The sequence below is a fragment of the Crocuta crocuta genome, unplaced genomic scaffold (assembly GCF_008692635.1).
Source record: "Crocuta crocuta isolate KB4526 unplaced genomic scaffold, BGI_CrCroc_1.0 scaffold42, whole genome shotgun sequence".
Taxonomy (NCBI): Eukaryota; Metazoa; Chordata; class Mammalia; order Carnivora; family Hyaenidae; genus Crocuta; species Crocuta crocuta.
In genome coordinates this window covers 425,359-453,003 of record NW_027528744.1, presented here as the reverse complement: position 1 = coordinate 453,003, position 27,645 = coordinate 425,359, and the positions used below count along the sequence as shown (strand labels likewise).

General features: G+C 34.3%; 1 protein-coding gene across 1 annotated transcript in view; it reads right to left on the bottom strand.

The window, feature by feature from the left end:
• KIAA0825 (KIAA0825 ortholog) overlaps positions 1-27,645 on the bottom strand; it is a 358,820-nt gene that overhangs the window by 308,130 nt on the left and 23,045 nt on the right. The window contains exons 3-5 of the mRNA XM_077755312.1: positions 21,847-21,978; positions 9,499-9,667; positions 5,863-6,532 (exon numbers count right to left, since the gene is read on the bottom strand). Of these exons, the coding sequence (XP_077611438.1) occupies positions 5,863-6,532; positions 9,499-9,667; positions 21,847-21,977 (970 nt within the window). The 5' untranslated portion in view covers position 21,978. The remainder of the gene's footprint in view (positions 1-5,862; positions 6,533-9,498; positions 9,668-21,846; positions 21,979-27,645) is intronic.

The window sequence follows — 27,645 nt, the reverse complement described above, 5'->3', positions numbered from 1 at the left end:
AAAAAAAGCAAAAACTTTGAGAGTAGAACATAGAAATGTTAAAATCAAAAAGAAAATATCAGAGTGTCTGGAAAATTACTTTTATGGTAATTACATGTGCCTTGTACAGTTTTTGCTATGGAATTCAGCAGTGTATCAAAATAATGTACCAAATAACTGCAAAAAACGAAATTCCCCTCTGTGGATTATTAGAAAATAATAATGTAGGGCCTTGGAAAAAATTTACAAATCTAAGTTTTTTCATATTTAAAATATGAATAGTATGAAGGGTTGTTCAAAAGACTAAATGAATTCACATGGATAAAGCCTAATACATAAGAAAAAGCTGTATTTTTTTGATATTCATGTAATGTCATCTCTGATTATTTTTGATACCCAAGCAATGCTATCTCTGTATTACACATATGTTTATATGTATATGTAAATAGATAATTTACAGACCATTCAGGGAAAAAAATCAGTTCTCAATCTACCTAAAGAATCAAAGGCAATTCAGGATTCAGTAGGTCCAAATTGCTCATCAAGAACGTGGTAGTGTATGCATAAACATAAAGAAGAAGGAGCACTCCCAAACTCAAATAACAAGGCCAAACATTACACAGACACCAAAGTCAGATAAGGATACTACAAGAAAACAAAACCATAGACCAGTATTCCTGATGAATATAGATGCAAAAAAAACAAAACAAAACAAATTCAATTCTACATTAAGAGAATAACATACCATGATCAAGTGGGATTTATCCCTGGGGTACAAGGATGGTTTAACACATGTAAATTAATCAATGTGATACACCACATTTAAAAAATAAAATCATATGATCTTCTTTATAGATGTAGAAAGGTATTTGATAAAACACAACATCCTTTCATGATACAAACTCTCAGTGAATTTTGTACAGAGGGAACATACTTCAAAACAGTAAAGGCCATTTATGACAAACCCACAGCAACCATCATACTCAAAGGTAAAAGGCTGAAACATTTTCCTAAGATCCGGAATAAGACAAGAGTATTCATTCTCACTACTCCTATTTAACATAATACTAGAAATCCTAGCCAGGACAATCAGGCAAGATAAAGAAATAAAATGCATTCAAATCAGAAAAAAAAAAAAAAGAGTGAAACTGCCTTTGTTGGCACATGGTATAATCTTACATAGAAAATTCTAAAGACCCCACTAAAAATTTGTTAGAATTAATCAACAAACTCAGTAGTTTCAGGGCATAAAATCAACATACAGAAATGAGTTACATTTCTTCTTTTTTAAATGTCTACTTATTTATTTTTGAGAGCGCATGTGTTAAGCAGGGGAAGAGGGGAGAAAGACAGAGAGAGAGAAAGAGTCCCAAGCAGATTCCAACAGAGCCCAACATGGGGTTTAGAACCCATGAACTGCGAGATCATGACCTGAGCCAAAACCAAGACCCAGTCGCTGAACTGACGGAATCACCCAGGTGCCCCAGAAATCAGTTGCGTTTCCAAATAATAAGAATGAAATCTCTGAAAAATAAATAAGACAATCCCATTCACAGCAGCACCAAAATTAATAAAATATTTAGGAATACATTAAGAAAGTTAAAGATCTGTATACTGAAAAACTAAGACTTTGAGGAAAGAAATCTAAGAAGATAAAAATAAATGGAAAAATATTGGATTTCATGGATTGAAAGAGTTAAAACTGTTAAAAATCCATAGTACCCAAAGCCAACTATAGATTCAATTCTCCATCCGAATTTCAATGCAGAGGCACCTACCTGGCTGGCTCAGTCAGTGGAGGGCACAACTCTTGATCTTGGAGTTGTGAGTTCGAGCTCCACAACAGATGGAGAGGTTACTTAAAAAAATAAAATTAAGAAAAAAATTTCAAAGTGGAAAAAAAATAATCCTAAAATGTGTATGGAACTACAAGGATCTCAAATGAAAAGGCAACTTGAAGAAGGGAGAAAATATTTGCAAACCATCTAACAGTGGATTAATATCCAAAATATATAAGGAACTCATACAACTCAATAACAACAAGAAAATTTTAGAAAGCCCGGTGGACCTGACTAGACATTTTTCCAAAGAAGACATACAAAATGGCCAACAACTACATGAAAAGATGGTCAACATCACTAATCAGCAGAAAATTCAAATCAAAACCACAATGAGATATCACCTCACAATTGTTATAACGGTTATCCTCAAAAAGACGAGACATAACAAGTACTGGCGAGGCTACAAAGCAAAGGGAACCTGTGTGCCCTGTAGATGGGGAATATAAATTGGTATCATTGCTGTGAAAAATAGTAGGGAGTTCTTCAAAAAACAAACAATCAAAAAAGAACTACCAACAGCAGTCTGACTTCTGGGTATATACCCAAAGGAAACAAAAACAGGATATTGAAGAGATATCTATGCTCCCATATTCATTGCAGCATTAACCATAATAGTCAAGATATGGAAACAACCCAAGTGTCCATCTATGGATATATATATTTAACACCGTTTATCACAAATATATGATGGAATATTATTCAGCCATGAGAAAGAAGGAAAATTTGCATAATGGATAGAACTTGAAGGCATTATGCTAAATAAAATAAGTCAGACAGAGAAAAGACAAATATTGTATGATAACATTTATATGTGAAATCAAAAAAACCTGAATTCATAGAAACAGAGTATTATGGTGGTTACCACGGGATGGAGAATGGGGGAAATGGAAAGATGTTGATCAAAGGGTACAAACTTCTAGTTAGAGAAATCATTTCTGAGGATCTATTGTACAGCACTGTGAATTTACTTAACAATAGCGTACTACACGCTTGAAAGTTGTTAAGAGAGTAAATCTTGAATGTTCTCATCACTGGAAAGTAATGGTAATTATGTGACACGATGGAGATATTAGATAATGCTACGGTGGTAACTATAACAACATATATAAGTGTATACAATCACACATTGTACATTTTAAATTTACACAGTGTTATATGTCAACTACATCTCAATAATGCTGGAGAAAAAAGAATGGTATACATACAATGCTAGCTTAAGATAGATTAATAGGTTACAAATTGGGCATTCTAAAAAAAATACTTTCAAATTAGTGTTACATAGTCATCAGATGACAAGAGGGTGTGATAGTTTAGAAAAAGTAAAACAATGACTGCACTAAAGTAGAGTTAGCAATACTGAGATTCAGGGCGGTGTTTGGTTTTGTTTTGTTTTGTTTTGTTTTGTTTTAATCAATGAGCTATTTCTATCCTGTTCTTTCAGGAAGTAGAGCACAGTGACAGAGCAAAGGATCTGCAGTTAAGACAGTCTGAATCCTGGCTTCACTCTATAACCTTGACCAAATTAAATATCTCTATGCCTTACTTTCCTCACTATATAACAGAGATAACAGACAATGGCACCTACCTTGTTGGTTCATTAGAAGGATTAAATGAGATAATGCACATCAAGTTTGGTGCAATAAATGTTAGCTATTGTTACCTAAGGAAAACATTTTCTATAGGTTCAGGCAAAATATTGATATCTTGGTGAGCATAAAGATATGGATATATATTAAACATAATATAGGGATGCCTGGGTGGCTCAGTGAGTTGAGCATCTGACTTGGACTCAGGTCATGATCTTGCATTTCATGAGTTTGAGCCCCACATCAGGCTTGCTGCTGTCAATCTGTCAGGGCAGAGCCCACTTCAGATGCTCTGTTCCTCTCTCTCTCTGCCCCTCCCCTGCTTGCCCTCTCTCAAAAAATTAATAAAACATAAAAAAATTATTGAAGACCCCAAAGAGTTCTTAAAAAAATAAAGATAATATAATGTGCAACTTGTTCAAGTCAATGTAGACTTTATTCTAACAGGGCTATAAATTATAATTGTATTAATATTGATTAATAATGTTTATTATTGTTATTTCACTTATCTCAAACTGTATTTCCTTAATAAATAAAATTTGGTCATTGGGTCAAATATTAGTTGGAAATACGGTTGATCCCATTAAGAATTAGTTTAGCAGTTCTTATACCATATTAGAAGCAGTTACTCATTTTGTTTTCTTTCCCCACTGTGTCTAGCTCGGAACCTTAAACATGGTAGCTGCTAAATGGTTTGCCAATGTTAAGTGCTCAAAAAAAGCTGAACTGAATTGATTTTCAGGTAGCCCACATGAACAGTGCTGTCTGAAATCTCTTTTGCAAGTGATGAATCACTTTATACCTTAAAACAAGGTCCAATAGCATGATGGTTAAGTACATGGGTCTTGTAGACATGAAGATCTACCTATGAATTCTGACTCTGTACAACATGGCCCAGGGCAAAGGAATGTTTCTAAGCTTCTTTCTTTGTTTATGAAATTGAGATAAGAAAAAGAATGTATGTGGCACAGCGCCTTTAACAAGTGATTTACACCAACATTTCGATAAAGGAGCTTGAGAGATCAGTGCACCTAGACTTGCAGAAAATGTTTCAAATTTTGGTGTTAAAGCCTACACACATAGTTTTCTCTCACGAATGAGAAAACACCTCAATATCAGCCCTAAAGACTCCATAGCAACTTACACATATTTTCAACCATATGGATCTTTTCTTGTTATAAACTATATTTAGCATATATAAAACTTTCATGTTGAAAACACTTTACAAGTAAGCAGGAATTCTTTTAGAGAATATAAAAATTTTTAGAAAATAAGTACACTCATGAAATGCATTTAAAATTTATGTAACAATTAAAATGAAAATCTATTTGCCTTGAGCAAAACTGTAATGTTTCTAAATTAACTGACTTTGTATTCTGCCATAACCTAAAGTTGGCTGATGCATGTCTGTTCTGTGATATGATACAGCTTCCAGAGGAAAATTAAAACTATAAGAGAAAATATTAAGCTACTTAAAAATTCATATATCCCAGTATTTGGGCATTCTGGCATTTTATTAAGGAAGGTATGTAAAAATATAGTGAGCTATGTTAACTTTTATAAAGTGATCATAAATTCAAAGACAGCAATTCACCAAATGACAATTTTCAAACACTTAAAAAATATAGTTTATGTACCTATTTAGAAATATATCCCCTAGTTTTTACATAAATGCATGACTAATAATTTTCAAAAATATTTTTATTGTAATTTTTTCCCGCTAGTGGGAGATTAAAATGGTGACAAAAAATTTTATTATATCACAATAATTGCTTTCATTTTTCCTTTATCTTTCATATAAAATTAGAAATTTTCAAGTCACCTTTTTTTTATGTATATTCTTTCTGAAATAATACTAGAGGAACTTTTAAATCAGCTAAAGTTAAAATGCTATCCTCTGTGACCAATTATAATGTAGAGTTTTATAGTTACCTTTTCATAATATCTCTTTAGTGGAACTGACTGAATAAAAGAATACAATTCGAAACGTCCAATTTTAGTTCATGTGAATTTCAACAAATTTGTAACAATTCTTTTTTACCTAATGATGGTTCAGCTTTGAAAGATACAATGGGTTAAGAATTATACTTTTCTGTTGCATATATATGAATATGAATATTGATTCATATATATGTATATATATATATACACACACACATATAGTTTCACTCAGAAACTTATGCAATCCAAAAAACCAAAACTCTTATTGGCAACATTTTTGATTTACATTTTCAACATCTTTAATAATTTAAAGAACAGGAAAAAAGCACTTCTGGGACTGTACTTACAGAAAAAGAAATGCAGAAGAGAAGTGTGCACTGCAAAATTTCATTTTAATATTTATTTTCTGATTTAGTTTCAAGTTTGCAATAGGTTTAATCAAATAGAAAAATGATAGAAAACTAAAGGTATGAAAAGGCTGAAGTCAAACCAAACAAATTTAAAAAATCACTAACCCAAAGCATGCACTGCTCCTCTATGCCTGCTGGAGCTCTTGCTTGTTTTAATCACACGGACAGCACTTTCTTTGAACTGCAGCTCACAAACATTTTCAAGAAACTTTGCCATTTCTTCTGCGGCAGTATCCAGGTAAGTTTCTTTAATGAATTTTACCATTGAGGTGGGAGCTAAAATTTCATGTAGTGTGGTAAAATCCTCTTTTATCACTGAGTATAACTTAAACATCATACTTTGGTATCCATGAGCCATTTCATCTAAATTCGATTCTCTGCTGTAAGCAGGACGACAGTTCTGCAGGAGTTCAGCCAACAGTTTATTCTGTATGCTTTGGTACTTGATTAGGACTTCGGATTCTGGATAAAGAAACAACAGTTGTTGTAGGCACTGCTTTTTCAACCAAATTTTGTGCTGTGAATTGATGACTTCATTAAGGCTTTGTAATTTGTTCACTAAGAAGCGTCTAAGATGTAGCCTTATGTTCTCCCAGATAGACTTTACATCCATGGAGGAATCATCTTCAACAGAATGAAGAGACGTTCTGGAGAGGAAATGAAAAGATGCTCCACTTAGAGTCGCTGGGAATGAAATGCTGCTCCGGCAGGAGAGATCCCAAAGTAAATCCAGTATCACCTCTTCTTGATTTAGCTCATGCGTCAATGAATCTTGCTAATAAAAGTAAATTATAACATGAGAAATGTGATTAACTGTAAGAGTAATAGTAAAAATGATTTCCATAGTCACACAATTTTGTAATAATTCATTTCAATTTAGAATCAATACTCAAATGGTTTTCAAGGGTTTTGTTTCTGTGTTTTGCATTTGGAATTTAATCGATTCAGATATTTTAGAACGTTAGCTTTATGATCTGTTAAATTATGCATACTCAGGTGATGATCTATATTTCCAGTTAGCTTCCCAAACATAATATCGTTTTCAGCCCTCATTGTTATCCATCCCCAATATAAATCTAAGCTGCAACTTGAAAATTCTAAAGGAAAACCTATAGCAAAATGTTGATTGAAATGTATTCCTCACACAAAATAAACTCAAGATCATATCCCTAAGTGATTCCTGTTAGAAAATTTTCATGCCTGAATGAGCATATCTATTATTATAGAACCCCAAATAAACATACAAAATGGAGACCTTTAAATATAGACTGTGCCCAGAACTTACTAAAACCTGCCATCCTTTAACTTTCATTTATATGCCTTTCTGAGAACCATGTTAAGAAATATTTCACTTTGGAAATTAATCTGAGAATATTTCAGTTCTATCCAAAAGGATAACTAACTCAATATTGGGGAAAAAATACTCTCAGAATCATTCCTCAAAAGGTGATATAAAATTATTCCTTTATGCCTTTTCTGCTGACGGAAAACAGTGAAAGGTATAATCATGAATAGTAAAGGAACAAAAAGTTACTTTCTTTTTGGACCTTGTATTACATGCACGCATTCTTCTTACATGCTGACTTTCCTAATTTTGTCTCTTTCAGCTAATACTGAAATTAGTTTATATTGTCTGAGTAGTAACAAGCTGATTATAAGAAAACTGGAAGCAAAATTCAAGTGGCATAAAATCAGGCTGGCTTTGAAATTTTTTATTGACCAAGATAACACAGGTATTATATGTGATTCATAATTATGCATAAGTCCTAGACAAATTCCTCGAATTTGCTCTGAAGTAATTTGAAGTAGTGCCATGTTCAGTTTAATTTTCTATCTGTAATAAATAATACCTAATATCTATATAGTATTTTATTATATAAAAAGCACTTATCTATCAAGTCTTTGGCTTCTTCATAATAAAAATTCTGTGGCACAGATATTTAAAAACCCAATTTACAGATAAGGACACTAACATGCAACATGTTTAAGGTACTTTCCAAACGTCACATACAATACAGAGCAAAACCAAGAATGAATCTGTGGCTTCATTCTCCCTATCTATGTTCTTTCTACTGCACTCCAGAGAGCCACAAAGTGTAGCGATCTTTCTAAAGCTTCTCTCTCTCTCATCCCCCTCTATTTAGTTCTTTTGATACTTGTAGGAAAAAAAGTGATAAATTCTATGAAACAAACAAGTTATATTAGTGTCTCTACCTTGGGTTTCTTTTAATAATCTAAATCTGTAAATATTTGATCAAGCAATATTTAAAAAATAATTGGTGACAAGAGGTTCAGACATGTGTTGAATATGACTACTTAAATTCTGAGACTAACTTCAGTATAACTGTCATCATGAGAACCTCTGTTTCTTATTTAAGTACTTAGATTATTAATAAAAAATTCTATTAAGAAGGAGAGCTATGTAAAATGACTGTTAAGATTGACAGTTTTAGTATGTAAAACCTTGATAATAAGGTCGTTTTAATCTGAATCTGCTTTAATAATGTGGTTCTTTCCTCAAAATAACATAATCAATTATGTAAAAAACAAAACAAAAACAAAAAACAAAAAAACAAAAAACCTAGGTCTGGAACAACCCTATCAGTCTAATGACTTTGAGCAAAACTAAAGCGGCCTTTGCCCTGCAGTGAATAGAGAATGACTTATGTGTGACAGATTAAAAGATAATTAAAAGCTTTTGGTTTTAATTAAATGAGAAAGCATTATTACATCAATATTAATGAAATTCAATACACATGGCCCTTAATAGAAATTAAAGGGATAACTATATCCATATTTATTCTTCAAGCCTGCACCTTCAAGAGATAATGGGTGAGAGGATTTTCTTAAAAGGATAGGCTTCGGGGCACATAGTCTTCCTTTCTCTTCCTTTTATTACTTTGTAAACATTAAAGAGACATCTGCAATAATAACAACGGCCAAAAACTTTTCATCTGATTCTGTCATCCTAAGCCATCTACAACCTCAAGATATTTTCCACATCTGCCTTAGTCAATGTTTGATGTTTAGAGAAAACAGTGCCTTTTTACCCCCTAAAGTAAATTAAAACCAAAGCTACAGACATACTGCTTTCTAACAATTGTGCTGTTTGTTTGGGAAACTGTTGATGCAAGCTACCGCTTGCAGATACAGGTGTACTAAAGTAAGTGTTCTTACTCCATGGCTACAAACACATCTTTAACATAAAGAGTGGTCAATAACAAAGAATGACCAGTGTAATATTTCCCCATCAGTTAACAGTGGCCTTGTAGAGAAATTACTGCCTTGACTGAAAAAACTGGCTACGCCTGTAGCTTGGGAATACAAGGAATGACAGACAAGGCTACTTAAAAGATACAACCGATGGCAATCTTATTATGCTTAATAATAAGCACAGAGAAAATGAGTGGTTATAAAGGACATAAAACATAATAAATATTAACTTTTTCGGTGGACAACTGTGTGGTAAATATCAATCATATCAATCTACACATTTTGAAATTATAATGTTGAATCTCCATTTATATAAAACTTCACTTTATTGATACAAATCACTGTAAAAGGTAAAAACAAATAGCTCTGGGGATACAGAAACAAAACAAAATCAAACAAAAGCCCAACTCCTAGATATGGCAGGATAACATGGTCACTAAAATATTTACATATAGAAGCTGAATGAATTATATTCCTGTTTACCCACCCCACCTCACTATAAAACAAAGATTCTTTTTTTTTCTTTACCAGTGTTTTGAGGAATTTTATCAAATCTCCACAGGGAATGGAAGGCGATTTGGATGAATTATAATTATAGTTATCTAGCCACTCAATACAGTCAGTTGTCGTTTGCAGCTGCACATCTGGACACTGCTTGTTAACTTCAGATTGTATTTCTTTAATGCAATGTTCTATGCTATAAAAAAGAAAAGAAAAGATTATTTTGGTAGGAAATAGGTAAAGGCTCTGTGTCATAATATCACAGGACCTGAGACATTTATATGTGGAACCTGGTTGCATATGGTTTAGAAAATTATAAAGTGTTCTTATGATAGGAAAACAATAACAGAGAGACTACATATTTTCATTCATAATTGAAAACTGAAGGCTGAGATTTCCTGGCAGTTTCCTATTACATACAGTGGAGGAAATATAAAATATGAGATACCTAGATACTCTGAGATGAATTAGAAATCATTTTGTGTAAAAACAAAAATCAAGCATGGCTACAATGAAATGATGGTCCTCCTGATAGGCAGTAGATGGAAGGCAGAGAAAATATACTCCTGATGGCTAATGATCATAAACATACCTTGTTTACTGATAGGTGAATGACTATGTAAATTATGAAAAATTTCAAGCAACGGAATGTTAAAAGGTCACAAAGCAATTACAAAAACCTTGTAATTTCAGAAGTTGTAAAAGATAGATACATGCTCTATATACACTGTTATTACAGCCAAATATCTTTTCCTGCCATGGAACTCCACTCCAAAAAACAAAAACAAACTAAACACTGCATATTAAAAAAAAAAAAAAAAAAAAAAACTGGAAAGAAAATAAAAAANAAAAAAAAAAAAAAACACAAAAAAAAAAAAAAAAAAAAAAAAAAAGACTGGAAGGAAATGAAACAAAGGGTTAACAGCAATTATCTTTGGGTCGTGAAATTGTTCTTTTAAATTTCACTTTTCTATAATTTTGTAAAGTTTTACAAAGCATATAATACTCATTTACTAAAAAATTAATAAAGTAAAAACAGAAACACTTGTCCAATCAAATTTTTCAATACATACCTGCTTTAAAAATTATATACAAAGTACCGTTAGTTCTGATACTAAATGGATAGATGATGTTTTAATTTTCATATAAAAATCTGTGGATTCATGATTATAAATCTTTGTGGTATAAACAGATGACCTTAAACAGAATGTCATCTGAGGAGCCACATGGATATGACATATTACTACCACCTGATGGCAGCATATCTAAACTGCAAGAAAGATTAACAGAAAAATTCTTTTGAAGCTGAATGCCCTCACCTAAAATTGACAGCTGTGCATTTGCCTCTTAATAGTATTAAGAAAGTCTGTTACTAAAAAGGTTACTACTGTTTTGAAAATATCATTGCTATTCATTATAGATACCATGTGACAGAACTACTTAAGCTTTGAAAACCAAGCTCTTAGTAGTAAAACTGATGTCATATGAATGGCTCTTCAAAAATCATCAGGTGTGGGTTGCCTATAAAACACACACTGTCAATTTAAGGAAGGCTTTTCAGGAGACTTCTGAGCATGAGTGAATTCAAACTGAATTACCATGAAACAAATAACATTGTGAGACTCAAAGAGCTTTTTCATGAAAACAAAAAACTTACAAGAAAAAGAATACCTCCTTAGGGCACAGGCCACACAATTTCCTGATGGGACAAACTTATTTAGGAATATCAGTTCTAAATCAGACTTCAGATTGGCAGATAGGTTTTTAACTTATGTAAGCACATCTATGGACTGAGAAACATGATACCTGAAGCATATACCTTAACTCTACGGACCCTTTACCCAAGGTTTTTATTATAGCATCCTCATGTGTCTCATTCAATGCAACCTAATAGACTACAGCAATGTGAACTGGAAAGGCTCAGTGCTGAGTCTACCTAAATCTGTTTCAATCAAGACTCAGATTTTATGCTAATCTCTAACATCTGAATCTGGGTAGAGGCCCATAACTATAAGCTATCAAAGGGGTAAAGCCTTCTGAAGGCTAGATACTTTAGTAATTTGTCCAAACAATGATAAAGGGACTAACCAGTTGCATTGTAGACGACCTCCCTCACTGATATAAACTGAGACAGGTAAGCTGCCTTTTAAAATCACAGATTTTGGGGTGCCTGGTTAAGTGTCCGGCTCTTGACTTTAGCTCAGGTTATGGTCTCATGATTCATGAGACTTAGCGCCACCTCAGGCTCCTCACTGTTGGGATTCTTTCCCTCCCTCACCCCCACCCATACTCTCGGTCTCTCTCTCAAAATAAATAAATAAACGTTAAAAAGTTTTTGTCACAAAATTTTAAATGTCAGAACTTCTGATTTTGTTTTTAGTTGGCTAAATATCTTCTCATTCTGCCATTCACCACTGTCTAAACATCTTGCTTTAAAAGAGCAAAACAATAGTTTGAAGTGTAGAGACTAATTTTCAACACCTAAGAGGTAAAATTATTTTCATATTTATGTAGTAGTAATATTGCTGGTGGGGACCGTAATCTTGGATGGAAGGAGGAGGTCTATATAACTTCAGAGGTAGATGATGCAAGACCCTACTCTAGGTTTTCTGACCTAACATGGTACTGGTCTTTATTCTGGTTGAAGTGTTTTCCAATTAACTGTAAGATGCTTCAAATTTTCTTTAGAAGCAATATCAGTCATAAAAAAATTACCAAAATAATTCAATAAATAGAAATCCAATTAACACTTTTATTATTAGATCCTAGACATTAGATAAAAAATGTAAACAGTCTAAAAACAAAGGTAGAACCTCTTCCCTAAATAGTTTAAATCCCCAAATTTATACTATTAGTTGGCTTAGCAAGAACTTCTTTGAGAGAGAGAGAGCATATGCATACAAGCAGGGGAGGGGCAGAGGAAGGAGAGAGAGAGAATCTCAAGCAGGCTCCATGCCCAGCGGGGGCTCAGTCTCATGACCCTGGGATCATTAGCAAGAACTTTTTTTTTTCATTAGCAAGAACTCTTAAGAGTATCATTTTAGCTTTATCCACTGAAAATATCTTAAATGCCTATCAACAAGAAAATTATTAAATAGTTAATTCACTGAGTGGAAGAGAGCTGTGAAAATAAAAGTAGAAATGTAGCTATCAACATGGATGAATCTTACAAATATACTGTTGAGAGGAAAAGGTACAAATGAATACACACAGTATGACACTATGCAACAATACTTTGAAAATCTGCCATACATCAGTACACCTTGTTGAGGATTACAAGCAGTGGTAGTCAAAGTGTAAGGAAATGTGCTGGAGCAATCACTATCACCAAATTCACAGTGGAGATGAGAAACTGGGATGAATTTGTGGAAAGGTATATAGTGAGCCTTAGCAGTCCTGGTATTGTTTTATTCCTTAAACTGATGATGGGTGCATGAATGTTTATCATTAATACTCTTTATGCCTTTTCATATGTCTCAACATTTCCTAATAAATTTGAACCCAATATGCTTAGTTATAATGACTCTGAATTATCCAAGTTAACGATGTTTAAGAGTGCATGCATTACTGACAAACTACATGTAAATCAGATTTATAAGCCATTTTTAAAATGCAATATGCAGTATGTTTTCTTAAAAGATATCTGTGGTGATTTTCTCATTCAACATTCACTCCTGGGTACCTTAGGTGTAAAAATTACTTACTGAATGAAGACATGTTCAATCAACACTAAGTGAATATTGAATATGTGGCAGGCACTGTGATATATACTTGGGATCCAAATGTGAATAAGACAGGGCCCCATCCCTAAAGCAATTCTGTCTAATGAGAGAGACAGACCTGTAAATAAATAACTACATTTACACTTAGACTTGAGAAGAGGTGTGTACAGTGCTAAGGGATTACACAGGAGGAGGCTGCTAAACATGCCTTAAAAGGTAGAGAAAACTTACAGAAAAGAAATTATGCAAGGATATTGATGCTTTAAGGAACTTAATGGGATCACTGTACTTAGAATTTCATGACCCCTGACTCCTGAAAATTTAGTGCTGATCATCTAACCTTACTGTCATGTCACTTTAAAACTATATTTATTTGGATAATGAAAAATAGTTTATTTTTATGGTCACAACTATATTTATGTATGTATGTAAGTGTGTATCTTATTTCCAAAAAGAACTGAGATCTCTTCCAGTAAAATAGATAGTATTAAATAACAACAGTATAAGAGCCTGTTAGTATCAGGCTGGTATAGGTGAGGATAGGGATAGGAACTGAGAAAAAGAGAATATTTATGACATAAAATCTAGAAACTTAACTTTACTGTAAAATTTCTTTCAAGACTTAAAACACACAGTCTTTATTATTCAACCACAAAATAACTGAAAGGAAAAAAAAAGTATGTTCCATTGGGGAAAATTAGGAGAGCGTTTTTGATGTAAAGGTTGTAGAAAACTTTTATGTATGCTTTCGTGGAAAGCTAGAATTTCTATTTTTATTTTTAAAATCAGATTAAGGTGTCATGGTAGAGATTAAGATTTTTACCATATGGGAAATCTAAACATTAAAAAAGTCATTTTATATTTTCGATGCTCTTGTTTATACTGTTTACCCACAACATAAATTCAGTCTAAGGAAAAGACTTTTTCAATCTATCAATGTTTAAAAGCACAGAGAAATAGTTGTGAGATCAGCAGTTTTCTAGTTTTTAGGTAAATCCAACTTATCTAACTAGATCAGTAAAACTCCTAGGAATTAACAGGTAACTAAGAGGGAAGAGGGCTGATACATAAAAATTAGTGTGTAATTAAACTGTAAGTCAGCCATGCAATAAAAGCTTATTTTCCTGAGACAAACATTTTGGGATAGCAGTTTCTAAAAGGTTGAGAAAAGGATTTATAAATTATTGCACACGCACAGGAGTGAAATCTAAAAGATGAGGTAAAATTATATGGAGAGATTTAAAAAGAGTATTAAGTAAAAAAAAAAAATGTAATTGTGGTACATCATATAATTCCCATTTGTATAAAAAAGGTAAAGTATTTTTGGGTGCATGCATGCATATGCAGGGACTATTTCTGGATAGTTATAGAATAATTTATCAATATAGGTTACTTCTGAAGAATAAGACTAGGAGGGTCAGAGAAGTAGGCAAACTCTTCCTTATCTCTGCCTTTTGTGCTGACCTTTCCCTCATATATGCCCTTCTCTGCTGTCTACAATTTTTCATGAGTATATATATATATACACTCATGTATTTCCAAATACATAATGGAAAAGAAAACTAGCATTTGATGACAGTATCTTTATCACATACTACGCATCTAACCTAACATTAGCTAAAGATAAAGCAAACACAATAGATGTCTAACACACATGTATTGACTATTTTCTAGCCTACTTTGTGCCAGGACTGTTTAAGGCAGTGTCGAGAAGTGGACACCTTTAACGTTTATTTATGTATTTTGAGAAAAAAGCAGAGAGCATGAGCAGGGGAGGGGCACAAAGAGAGAGGGAGAGAAAGAATTCCAAGCAGGCTCTTCACTGTGAGCATGGAGCCTGACATGGGGCTCAAACTCATGAACCGTGGTACCACGACCTGAGACAAAACCAAGACTTAGATGCTTAACCGACTGAGCCACCAATACACACAGAGCAATCAAAGTCTTTAAAGTAGAAATGAATGAATAATCCCAGTTTCCAAATCCCCCAATCCACCCCTCAGCTACCTTATAATCCCAAAGAAAAATATTCTGTCAAGACATTCTAGAATTAGGACATAATTAACAAAGGCTGTGTGGTGTTAGTGGGACTCTTTAATTTTTAAGAGTTGCATGCTCCTCTGACTGAGCCCGCTAGGTGCCCCTGATAGTGACTCTTTTTAGATAAAGTGTTGACTCTGCTGAATCCCTGACAAGGCTGTCTTTTGGGGAAAGTGGCAGGGTTGGGTTAGATCTCAGGGCATCAACCTAACAGGAAAAGTAAGCCAGCCACAGCACTCACATCTCATTACCATGGCTTAGTCAGTTCTCTTTCAGTATTTCTGTCCTATTCTTGACCGTAGAGCTGGGCCAGGTCTTCACCAGGCACCCCTGATTTTTAGCTCAGGGGTCAGGACTTACTTCTCAGGGGCCAATTAACTACGGTGCTCCCTGGGAAATAGTGGCCTAACTAGTGTTGGGTCAATCTTATCAGGTGTGGATATTTAAAATACTATTATTCTATTTTTATTATCATAACAACTTATAAATACGCAGACACTTGTTTCCCTCTATTTCCCATGGAAACATAATTTCAATAATAATCTTTTAAAACATTCTCAATTTGGGGCACCTTAGTGACTCAGTTGGTTAAGTGTCCAACTTCTGCTCAGGTCATGATCTCGTGGTTACAGGGTTCGAGCCCTGCATCGGGCTCTCTGCTGACAGCTTAGTCTGGAGCCTGCTTCAAATTCTGTGTCTCCCTCTCTTCTCTGACACTCCCCTGCTCATACTCTGTCTCTCTCTCAAAGTTAAACATTACAAAAAATTTTTAATCCTCAAATAAAAATCCATTATTGCCTTACACATATTTGACAAAGAGCAGGTGAAGCTAACACATATAAAGATAAAAGTGAAACTTTTTTTTCCATGTATTTCCTGCCACTGGAATTTTTTTTTGTATTACATTTATTTTTTTTATTTTATTTTTTTTCAGATCTTTTCTTTTTCTTTTTCTTTTTTTTTTTTTTTTACAAATAGTTTATTGTCAAGTTGTTATCCATATAACACCTGNAAAACAGTGTGGAGGTTCCTCAAAAAGTTAACAATAGAACTCCCCTATGACCCAGCAACAGCACTGCTAGGAATTTACTCAAGGGATAAAAGTTATACTTTTTAAAAATGTCAAACAGTTATAATGCATGTGTTACTTGAAAGGATCATTTAATAATCATCTAATGGAGCTACCAGTCTCACATTTTACCCTATTCAGCCTCTTAAAGCAGACGTCTAAGGGCAGCATTGAAGGCACACAATACAGGAATACGCAGAAAAGAGTAAGGGACACCACAGACATTCAAATAATGGAGCTAATAGTGAGAAAATGAGGGAAGGGAGCACTTCCACAAGCCACCATGAAGAGAGAGTAGCCTGTCTTCTCACCTGTCTCCAATTCTACCTGCACGCATCACTAGACTTTAGGTTGAGAGCTTCCGTGGGAGGACTGGATACATTTAAAAAGCAGCAAATATATAAGTGGGGTCATGGAAAGTCTAGGTTACCGAGCTGCTGAGGCCCAGGATGCTGTCTGCTTAGAGGCATTATTATCTCTGAGAAGGACAAGAGCCCCAATAGGAGAAATGGAACGTGCCTACTTAAGTCTCACTTTAGGTTCAAGAGCAGTTGGGGAGAGCTTTCACGTTTCTTTCCATGTAGCCTAGTCTTGCTGAGTAATTTAGGAGAACAGGTACAGATTCTGTCAGATGGAATATATGAGAATAGGGAAACACAAAAGAGAAGTACAAACACAAAAGTTAAACAAGGACTATGTATTAATTAGTATCACCTCGTTATTCCTAAGTAAGTGCCAAAATACTGCCAGAAATAGTAATACTCAGTACAGTCCATGAAACAACTAATTTTCACTTTATCTAATTTGCTATGGCCTTAAAATACATTAATGTGAATATGTGTGTCCACTGGCAGATTTGTGGTTCCACCATGACAAGCCCAAAGTTGATAGCTTATGTGAAGATTTCTTTTGGTTACTTCTTTCAGAAGTAGGCTTTTAAGCTATCATGTGGGAACTTACCCCAAGATTTCATATATGAATACAAAAAAAAACGCATTATGTGGAAAATAAATGTAATATATGGAATGTGTATCCTCTGTAAATAGGCATGACTAAATTTACAGAAACCATGTATCTAATGTTCTGTCACAATTTAAAGTTAATGCTCCTAGATTAAGGTAAATATTATCCATGATAACACTTCTTGTTGTTTCTTTAGGTTAAAAAAAACCCAAACAAACAGTAGTAACCCTGTACCACTACCATCAAAATTTAGGTCTTGAAGGACACACAAAAACCTTCTATATTTAGAAAACAGAAAGGTAAAATAAATTTTTTTTATAGTTTATTTTTGAGACAGAGAGAGACAGAGCACGAGTGGGCGAGGTGTAGAGAGAGAGAGGGAGATACAGAATCTGAAACAGGCTCCAGGCTCTGAGCTGTCAGCACAGAGCTTGATGCGGGGCTCGAACCCACGAACTGTGAGATCATGATCTGAGCCAAAGTTGGATGCTTAGGGACTGAGCCACCCAGGTGCCCCTAAAATGAACTTTTAATGATACAACTGTATCATTCTGACTGAAAGTTAAGAGGAAAAAAAATTATTCTTACTATGATCCCAAAAAAACTTCTATACCTCATTATCTTGTTCAACTATTAAGCTCCATTTAGCTCAAAAAATATTTCAATGACACGNTTGTTAGTTTCCTGAGGAACCTCCACACTGTTTTCCAGAGGGGCTCTCAAAAAATATTTCAATGACACATGCAGTTTTCAGTTACTGAACTAACGTGAGTTTGTGGGTACATTCATAGTATTCCTCTTTGGCAAGTTACTTACCTTCTTGTTACCAACTTTGATATGTATTAAAAGTAAATGATTCACTATCACTGATTTCCATGGTCAGACTCAAGAGTCACCTAGCTGTGATTTGAATGGAAATGATGATGTAGGAGTGAAAATGGTCTGAGTGAATGACAGCCTCTCTTGAAGGGCAGGTGAAGGTTCACTGACCCCTGGGCACTCTACTCCATTCTGGTGAATCACTGCTTTGGGGAAACAAAAGACCCTGTGGCTCATAAAACCTGATGATATTAAGAAGAGGAAAGGAGTTTACACTTAGAATTCAGGGTCACTGCTAGAAATACAACTTTAAAAATTCAAGGGTAATTTATTTAAAATTTTAATATTTAAAAATGAATTACTAGTGTTTTTTCCTTTAAAAAGTATCTGGTAAACCCATATCATACAAATGTTCATTACTTATTCAATGTACACCATTGAGAGATAAATAGAACTGTTAGAATACAAGAATGCCAAGGGTAATTCAACTACTGCACTGTAAGTGTGGCATAACTGATTCGTCATGACATACAATTTTCTAAAAGCTATTCTGTTAGAAGGCAATAAATGAGTGCATAAATGATTTACATTCTTCTGAACCATGGTTATTATTCAGTATTTTATTCTAAAAAATATGTACACCCTATACTATTATGTTTATTCTCTAGAGTATAATAAAAACATAATTGAATTTGATGAAAAATAGACTTTATTCTAAATGTAGCATAAAGCACATATAGCTACTCCCTTATATTATCCCTTGTGAAGATCAATGGTCACTTGAGGTGGTTCTGTTCTAGGTTGGTTTTAATATATGGGCAATAAAATATTTTTAATTTAAAAATTATATCCTTATATTCCATGTCATATTTCCTTTTTAATAACATCTGAGTTTTGACCTAAATAACAACTTATGAATGCAAAATACAATATTTTAATCACTGTTTTACTTCTAAGCATGATTTCTTATTGACCAGGTAGGGCAGGAAATTAACTACAGATGGTATAGCAAATAAAAATGAAGCATTCTATCAGAGTTCGGTGATTTGTTTTGTTTTAAAAAAAGCCTAAATGCTATATGAAATGAGGTTACCTTTTAAAAATTATTTAAAATTTGTTTTAATATAACAATTTTTGGAATTTTGATGAATTACAAACATATTTAAGCTAATACTATTGTCATTTACAAGTTTCTTTGGGTTAAAAACTGTGCCATAAAATATATAATACATGAGTTACATAAATATGTAACTAAAGTTTAGCACAGTTAATTTATATTTATATATAAATTATAATACTCTATAGTATGGTTAAATCATACATATATGCTATCTTTCAAGAACATATACATAAACACATATACTTATGTATGTGTGTATGAGTGTATATATACATATAGATGTATGTATATATGTATATACATTGCAAGGGTAAATGCAAATTAAAAGAGGCTTAATTTTCCCTGTTGAAAATAAGAGAATGGATTTCCCTCTCTTCCTTTTACTGATTTATCTTAGAAATTTGTAATTTCAAGTATTTTTTCATCTCTTTGAAATATATCCCTTAGAAGACTAGATTAGACGTTTTGTCAGCTTTCTCTGCCAGGACCATCTTTCTCAAGAACCTGGAAGCCATCTTTTCCAAATGCACACACCAAGGGCGGTGGCTCCTGGCTCCACTTCCTGCTGGAAGACAGGGGCCTAACTTCAGTAGGTGCTGTGTTCCAATCTGCAAAATCACCCTGTCCTATAGATATGAGAAGTATGTTTGTTCTCAGGATAAAATAATTAGCTAACACAGGTATCCTTTAACACAGGTAAAATTAAGATGAACTATGCGTGAAAAAATGTGCTGCCAAATTTTCTACATGAGGACTAGCTATGTTTATCTTGAAAACATGTTTGTAATGGGTTCTATCTACCAGGTTATATGAAGGGGTGTGATGCCCAGCTTTGTCTTCCCAATCTCTCAGAAGACTGCCTGTGATATGTGATGCATTCTGGTTTAATGCCTGTTGAATAACAGAAGTGTTTTTATTCTCTTCTGCCTTTGTGGAGAGAATGTCTGAGATGGGAGATTTTGGTTTTGATTATAATTCCCCAACAATAAGATTTCTTCTGTATTTAAGTTATTTATGCCCTTTGTTATGACAAAAAATAGACTGCATTCTTATATAAAACATGAGAAAAAAAATCATAGGAACATTTCACTTGCTTGGCTCAGTTTCTTTGACAATTCAATATAACTATACCTTAAGTTTAAAAAAAAGAAATAGTATAGTATGTCTGATTCTATATGAGAAATTTTTACTGTGGTTTGCATATTTGTAACCTACATGAGGTTGATTATTAGAACCTTTGACCAAAAGGATTTAAATCGGTGAACTGATTCTAGGACCTAAAACACATATAAAGACAAAGTCCCTTCCATCTAATGGCAAACTACTTAGCTGTCCCCACCACTCCTAATGTTTGGTGTTACAGAACCAGGCCGGATCACTGGCGGAAAAACCAAGCGGCACTCGGAGATCTAGGTGGATCGGTGTTTTATTTTACACTGGTGGGCTCAGAGGAGATCCTTCTCCAGAGCACAAGCATGGGCAACAATTTATCGTGTTACTTCTGCATTACGTATTAGTAATAATTTGGCACGCACAGCAAGCATAGCAGGAAAAAGAAACCCAGAAGAGAGTCTCTAAGCTAGGGACTAGAGCTTATAATAGTCCTGTCGTCCATCTTGTGGTGCATAACTTTACTTATTTTCCCAACATTAGCACTAAATTTTGGAGTAGGTGATGAACACTAACCTTGCAGTGCAGCTCTCTATGGAGTCTCTGGCCTTCCACGAAGGAGACTTATAATGACAAATGTTACATAAAAATAGTACATACTTAATGTTCTCTTTTAACAACTCAAGCAATCCATGGCCTTATACAACCATTTTAATACCGTAATTTCAAGTTTTTAATTTCTCTGCTTATCCATCAAGTGAGGATGGTTAACTCTAAACATATTAATGAAAATCAAGGCCATCAATATTGGCAAAGTCTAAGAAAACATTATTAGACGTTCAATAAACTTTAATTTACCTATTTGAAGGCAGTGCCTAGTTTTTTAGTCTTACTTATTTAAATTTTCTTTTTAATTTAATTTTGAGAGAGAGTGCTGCACACATGGGGAAGGGCAGAGACAGGGAGACAGAGGTTACCAAGTAGGCTCCAGATAGCAGAGAGCCTGATGTGGGGCTTGAACTCACGAACCACGAGATCATGTCCTGAACGAAAGATGGACGCTTAAAGGACTGAGCCATCCAGGCACCCTTTAGTCTTATTTAAAGTACCAATCATGTTAAATTCTAGGGAGGAAGGCCTAATCAATTTTTTTTCAGGAAAATTAATGATATTAGGGGCGCCTGGGTGGCTCAGTCAGTTGAGCATCCAACTTCGGCTCAGGTCATGATCTCACAGTTTGTGGGTTCGAGCCCCACGTTGGGCTCTGTGCTGACAGCCAGCTCGGAGCCTGGAGCCGGTATCAGATTCTGTGTCTCCCTCTCTCTCTGACCTTTCCCCCTCACGCTGTCTCTCTCTCTCTCTCTCTCTCAGAAATAAATAAAACATTAAAAAAATTTAAAAAAAAAAGAAAATTAATGATATTAAAATCTAAAATGATTTAACAGTAGGAAACACTAAAACTAGACCAGGGAAAGTTTGTATAAATGAAACATGAAACCAACTAGTTTTAAACACTTAGTAATAATATTTACCTTGTAGCATTTTGTTGTATCTTTTCATCAATGTCACTGAAGATCTGCTTAAACTCCAAGTCTCCAGGAAGTGAATTTAACAAACAATGTAGGTTAAAAGAATTATGGGAATATTCATCTCCCCAATCCATTCTGCAGAATAGGAATAAAAAGCATGTCAGTTTCTCAAAAATAAAGAAAGAAACAACACCTCAAGTTGTGATCCTAAACCACAAATAATTCTCATTTATAAGTGAAATGAAATAAAGCAGTAGGAAAACTAGGGTATTGTTAAACTAGGTATAGAGTGTTTTGTTACTTCATTTGCATGAGGTGTGACCTGATTTTCACACTCCTCTATGGCTTGAAAGCTGAACAAAACAGCACCCCTCAGAGAATACTCCAGCATCCTGTTGTTTCTCACTATAACCAAGAGCCGCAGAAGGACCACAAAGCCTAACAGACCACGGTGAACAAGGGTGGCAGCAACACAAATTCAACACCTTCTCTCCACCCTTGTCAATATACTGACCTGGAAATTGTAACTTCCAAATTGTAAAAGTGTTGTCCCATTCCCCTTATTTATACGTGGAGGCAATATTTTCCTTGATTTCCTCTATTACCCCTGTCAACTTAAGTACTTTTAACCAACTAAAACTTACATATGCTACTCTTCCTAGAGAAACGTGCATTTTCCCACTATCGAATCATTCACTCAGTCAGTGCATGTATATTCTTGAATGTTTGATATGTAAAAGGCACTGCAGTAGAAGCTGGGGATATAGTTGCAACAAGTCAAAGTCTCTACCCTCGGGAGTTTTTATCTATTTTAAGAACACACAAGCGGGTATACTTTATAAAAAATCACATGGTGAGAAATGCTGTGAGCACAAGAAAGCAGGGTAATGGGACAGACCAAAAATGATGGAGATGGGGCAGACTGTGAACTATTTTATTTAGGAATATATTATTTTTGGACATAAAGTGGTGCTTATAAAGGACGTAATGACTAATGGTATAAATGTTTGAGAAATTTAAATTACAAGAAATATACATGGAATAAATATTAAGAAGAGAAAGGCTTGGGGAATGTGGTTTTATTTCCGATAAACCCAAAATACTTGAAAAACTGTCTAAAAAGTTTTGCAGAGGCTACAACACTAATGGACTTCCTCATCTTTAATTATTTAATTACAACAAATCCAGCTAATTCATTATCCTATAATGAAATAGTTGAATTCCACATAGGCATCATCTTGGAATAAAGCTTTTATTTTTTTCACATATTTTACTTTAAAAGGGAAACATCCAATTAAAACATTTTAATATAAAATTCGGTGGCATCACAAGGTTTGTCATTAGTTCCAAATACAGAATAACCACAGATATGCCATTCTAAAATATCAAAATTCTCATATATTTATATCCTTCTTTTAAAATATTTTGAAGCAAAAGGTATAAAACACTGTATATCCATCAGAAGTTAAACATCTTTAGGGCACTAAAACCTCAACATTTCCATATAAAAAGAGTTTAAAATCTTATCTCCCTAGCTGCTCAACTAATTACAGCTATTATCAGAATAGTTGTTTCTAAATCCAATGGCCACTATTACTAATAATGAATTCAGCTTCTGTATTTGCATGTTTTTGAATCATTTTGGGTAGTTCAACTCTTCAGATGATGACTCATTCAAAAACTGTTGCAAAAAAATAAAATTTCACATTTGTAGTGAAAAAATGTGATTGGCTGAAGGTCCGTAGATAGCTCAAACTCTGTAACTACTTTGTAGCCAGCCTCTCTAACAGAACCAGTTATATACCAATACTCTGCTCAGACTTGTCTTGTCATTACTATAAAGACTCATAAGCTCAGATTCCACATATTCAAAACATAAGAAAATAGGTATACAGGTCAGTTTAAATATAATAGGAAAATAGCAATTTGACTTGTTATATATCTACCATGTACAAAACATACATCATCTTCCTTAATTCTCTTAATTCTACAGAATAGTTATTTAATATCTTCATTTATAGGAGAAGGAACTTGTGCCCAAAGACATTAACAAACATACTCGTGTAGCAGCTACTTACTGTTAGGAGTAGAATGACAACTGAATCTATTTGGTTCTAAATTTTAGGCTGCCTCCTATCTTGAGAAATCAATCACTTGCTGCATACAGAACAGTTTTGCAGAAATATTTTTTTAAGTTTATTTATTTTTGAGAGAGAAAGTGTGTGCAAACATGAGAGGGATAAAGAGAGAAGCCCAAGCAGGCTCGGCATTGCTAGCACAGATCCAGATACGGAGCTTGGTCTCACAAACTGTGAGTTCATGACCTGAGCCAGGGAGCTCAGTCTCACAAACTGTGAGTTCATGACCTGAGCCAGAACAAAGAGTGGGATGCTGAACCAACTGAGCCATCCAGGTGCCCCACAATTCTGTAGAAACATTAACTAATACGTTAAAATTGTTAACCCTGGTTTTCAGTCTACAGTTGATATTTATTTTCTTCTTTATACTTAGTACTTTCTTATTTTTTGCATTTAGTACTTGTTTTATATACGTTAAAAAGCAAAATTTAATCAAGTGAATGTGAATATCTAATTGGCTTTGCTAAACTATTCATGAACCAGACAGCACTTCATCTAGCAAACACACAGGCACTCCAAGGAGTTGTACAAAATGGAAGGAATTGATAGAGGAGGGTGGGGGCAGTAGAGTTATTAGCAAAAGAAAAGTGTTGCTCCAGACAAGCCTGTTTTCTAGGGGAAAAGTTAAGGGGTCTTACCGTGCAGATCTTATCTTTCTTTAGGGGATGGAGAGGACTCAAGTGACAGACTTACTGACATTGATGGAAAGAAAAACTTCCTGACTGACCAGTTAAGGCCATATTTCTGGTGAAAGTAGAAACTGCAATTACATTGGGTGTTAAGCCCCAGTTTGGGAACTCGGTTTGAGGGACACCGTTTTGGGCCTGTGGTTTTCTTTTTTTAAAAATGTATATAATGAAGAAAAATACTTTGGAAAGAAATTATACCTGCTCTCAAGGAGCTTTTGATCTTACATTCTGTCTTCATTTGAAACCTCTTCGAACCTTAACACCTATCTTGCCAATCTGAATTTATCATTACTCTCAAAATCTAATTCAAAACTTACATAATCCCTAAATATCTCTTGACTACCATTTCACCAAACTTTTTGTATGCTTTTGTGGTATTTGTGCTTGCAAATGCTGCTAAAGGAAAATCTGCTGCTCTGTGCTATGTTGGTATTAAATGTGTGTTATGACTTTCACGGAGATGAGTTCTGGAGTAAAACAATAATGGACTGAAATATGTTGAGCATTCAGATGGGGTTGGTGACACGATTTTGAAGGATTCCCAAAATATATAGTTGTGTGATTTTTCTCTAATCTCAGTAGAGAAATTAATCAATAAATACAAAGAACAGATTAAGGAAGTGCCATTTGATAACAATAGGGTACCAGAACAATGATGGTTCAGAGTTTTCACGTGATCACCACAGATCTGTGATGCTTCTATATTTAAGATATGGTTTCATGGTGATGAAAGACAAGAGAAGCAACAATGACAGTTGTAGGTAAAGAAGTAGCAAGGATAAGAGAAAACTTGATTGGCAAAATAGAACGAACAGGACAAGAAAATTAACCTGAACGAATAGAGATGCACAGGACCAGCAGAAGAAATAAATGAAAAAGGGAGGGTAAACTGCGGTAAGTGACGCTAAAGTGTGAATTTAAAAGTTTTCTCAATGGAATAGCAGTGATCCCTGCAGGAATGTGGTGACAAAGAAGCACCCAATGGACATGAGCACAGACACCAGGCCTCCCATGTCCTTCCAGGCACTCTGTGGGTCCACAGTGTGACACTGTGCGGGGCACCATGAGGGCATCATGGAAGGGAGATTGGATAGTCTCTCCTGTAAAGGAGCAGAGACAGTAAAAACATAAGACAATAGGCAAGAGACCCAGTAGAAAGAGCACTCTATTCTCTAAGACATAACTAAGACCCCAACAACAAAAAAGTGAATTATTAAGGGACTAATGTAACTTGACGAATACCTCAGTGGTATTTCAGAAACAAAGAACAACCTTTAAAACATTTAGAGAGAGGGGTGCCTGGATGGCTCAGTTAGCTGAGCATCCGACTCTTGATTTCAGCTCAGGCTATGATTTCACAGTTTGTGAGTGTGAGTCCCACACTGGGCTCTGTACTGACAACACAGAGTCTCCTTGTCTCTCTCTCTCTCTCTCTCTCTCTCTCTCTCTCTCTCGGCCCTTAGCCCACTCACCTGTGCTCTCTCTCTCTCAAAATACATAAATAAAATTCAAAAACAAATTAGGTGGTAAAAGGAAGAGACTATGAAGCTGTATAGCTTCACAGTCTGTTTATATTTCTGCACTTTCAACTATTAAACTCTTGTCATCAGAGAGACAATCATCATTTGACAGAATGAAGTGTCTTAACCTAATCCATGATCAATCAAAAATGAGAGCTGAAACTTTTTAAAGTATGCTAACTTTCTTTTTGAAATTGTCATTCCAGAGTACTATGTTTAAATATTCATTCTCCTGTAATGTTTCTGATCATTTTTGGCAGAAGATAAAAAAAAACAGTGCTTAATATTTCAAACAAGTATTAACACCCAATCTAATATTAATTATTGCCTTTTAAAAATGAGTAATGTTTGAAGAATTATATCTGAGCCAAACATCTGTAGATCAAGTTTCAGACATAGGCAAATTATAGCAGTTGAGCTATAAATTCCTAAGAACACTGACTATAATAAAATATGTACATATTATAAGCACAGCCAGAAAATATTAAAATAAAGCAATAAAAAAATCAAACCTTATGTGATCAAAAGAAAGCCCACAAAAGTAATTTTGGAATCTTACTTGTCTTTTACCATATTTTAAAACAGTATCTTTCTAACCTTGGGTTCCTTTTCATTATTTAAACACATATCATGATTAGAATCCTCATTTTATATTTTTTTCTGTGTTGTCAGTAACAAAAATCCAGAGTATAATTTTTCTTATAACCAATCAAATGTACGCTTTCTCATAATCAACTATACACTTCTAAAAAAGTGAAAACAGAAAAACCAACCACTGGGAAGAAGTCTACAATGAAAATGAGTTAGTAAAGGGGAAACTTTAGGGCCATGTGATTTCTCCTCTGTGGAAAAGCCCAGTGAGGAGGGTCATGGGATCGATTGCCTCATCAGGCTCTGTGCCAAGCATGGAGTCTGCTTAAGATTTTCTCCCTCTTAATATGCTCTCCCTCTCGCTTACTTATGCTCTCTTGCTTGCTCTTTCTAAAAAAAAAAAGAAAAAAAAAGAAAAAAGCTAAAAAGCTTATGGAATCTATAGTTGAACAAGCAATAATATGAGAAAAGAGTAAATGTGAGGCAACGAGATATTGTTTTATGGTAACAGGTAGATATGCAGAATTAATGTTTTATCCTCAACCCCCTAGCTTCCTAAAATATTCTAAGCAGCAGCTAGCACACGTATCCTCTGACTTGGCATACTCTTCACTCAACAAAAGATGTGTGAGATCAATGAACTTTGGACATTATGCCTCCACAAGAAACAGGGTGACATTAGGGAATCATACCTTCCCAGACATCATGTATCCCTGACCTATTATTCTTTGTATTCTTTATATTCTTTGTATTCTTTGTTGTATTGCTGGTTTGGCTTGAGTCACTGGTTTAAAAAAAATAGCGGAGTTAAGATAAACTTTGACCGGGTCATCTTTCTTTCTTTTTTTTTTTTTTTTTTTTAAA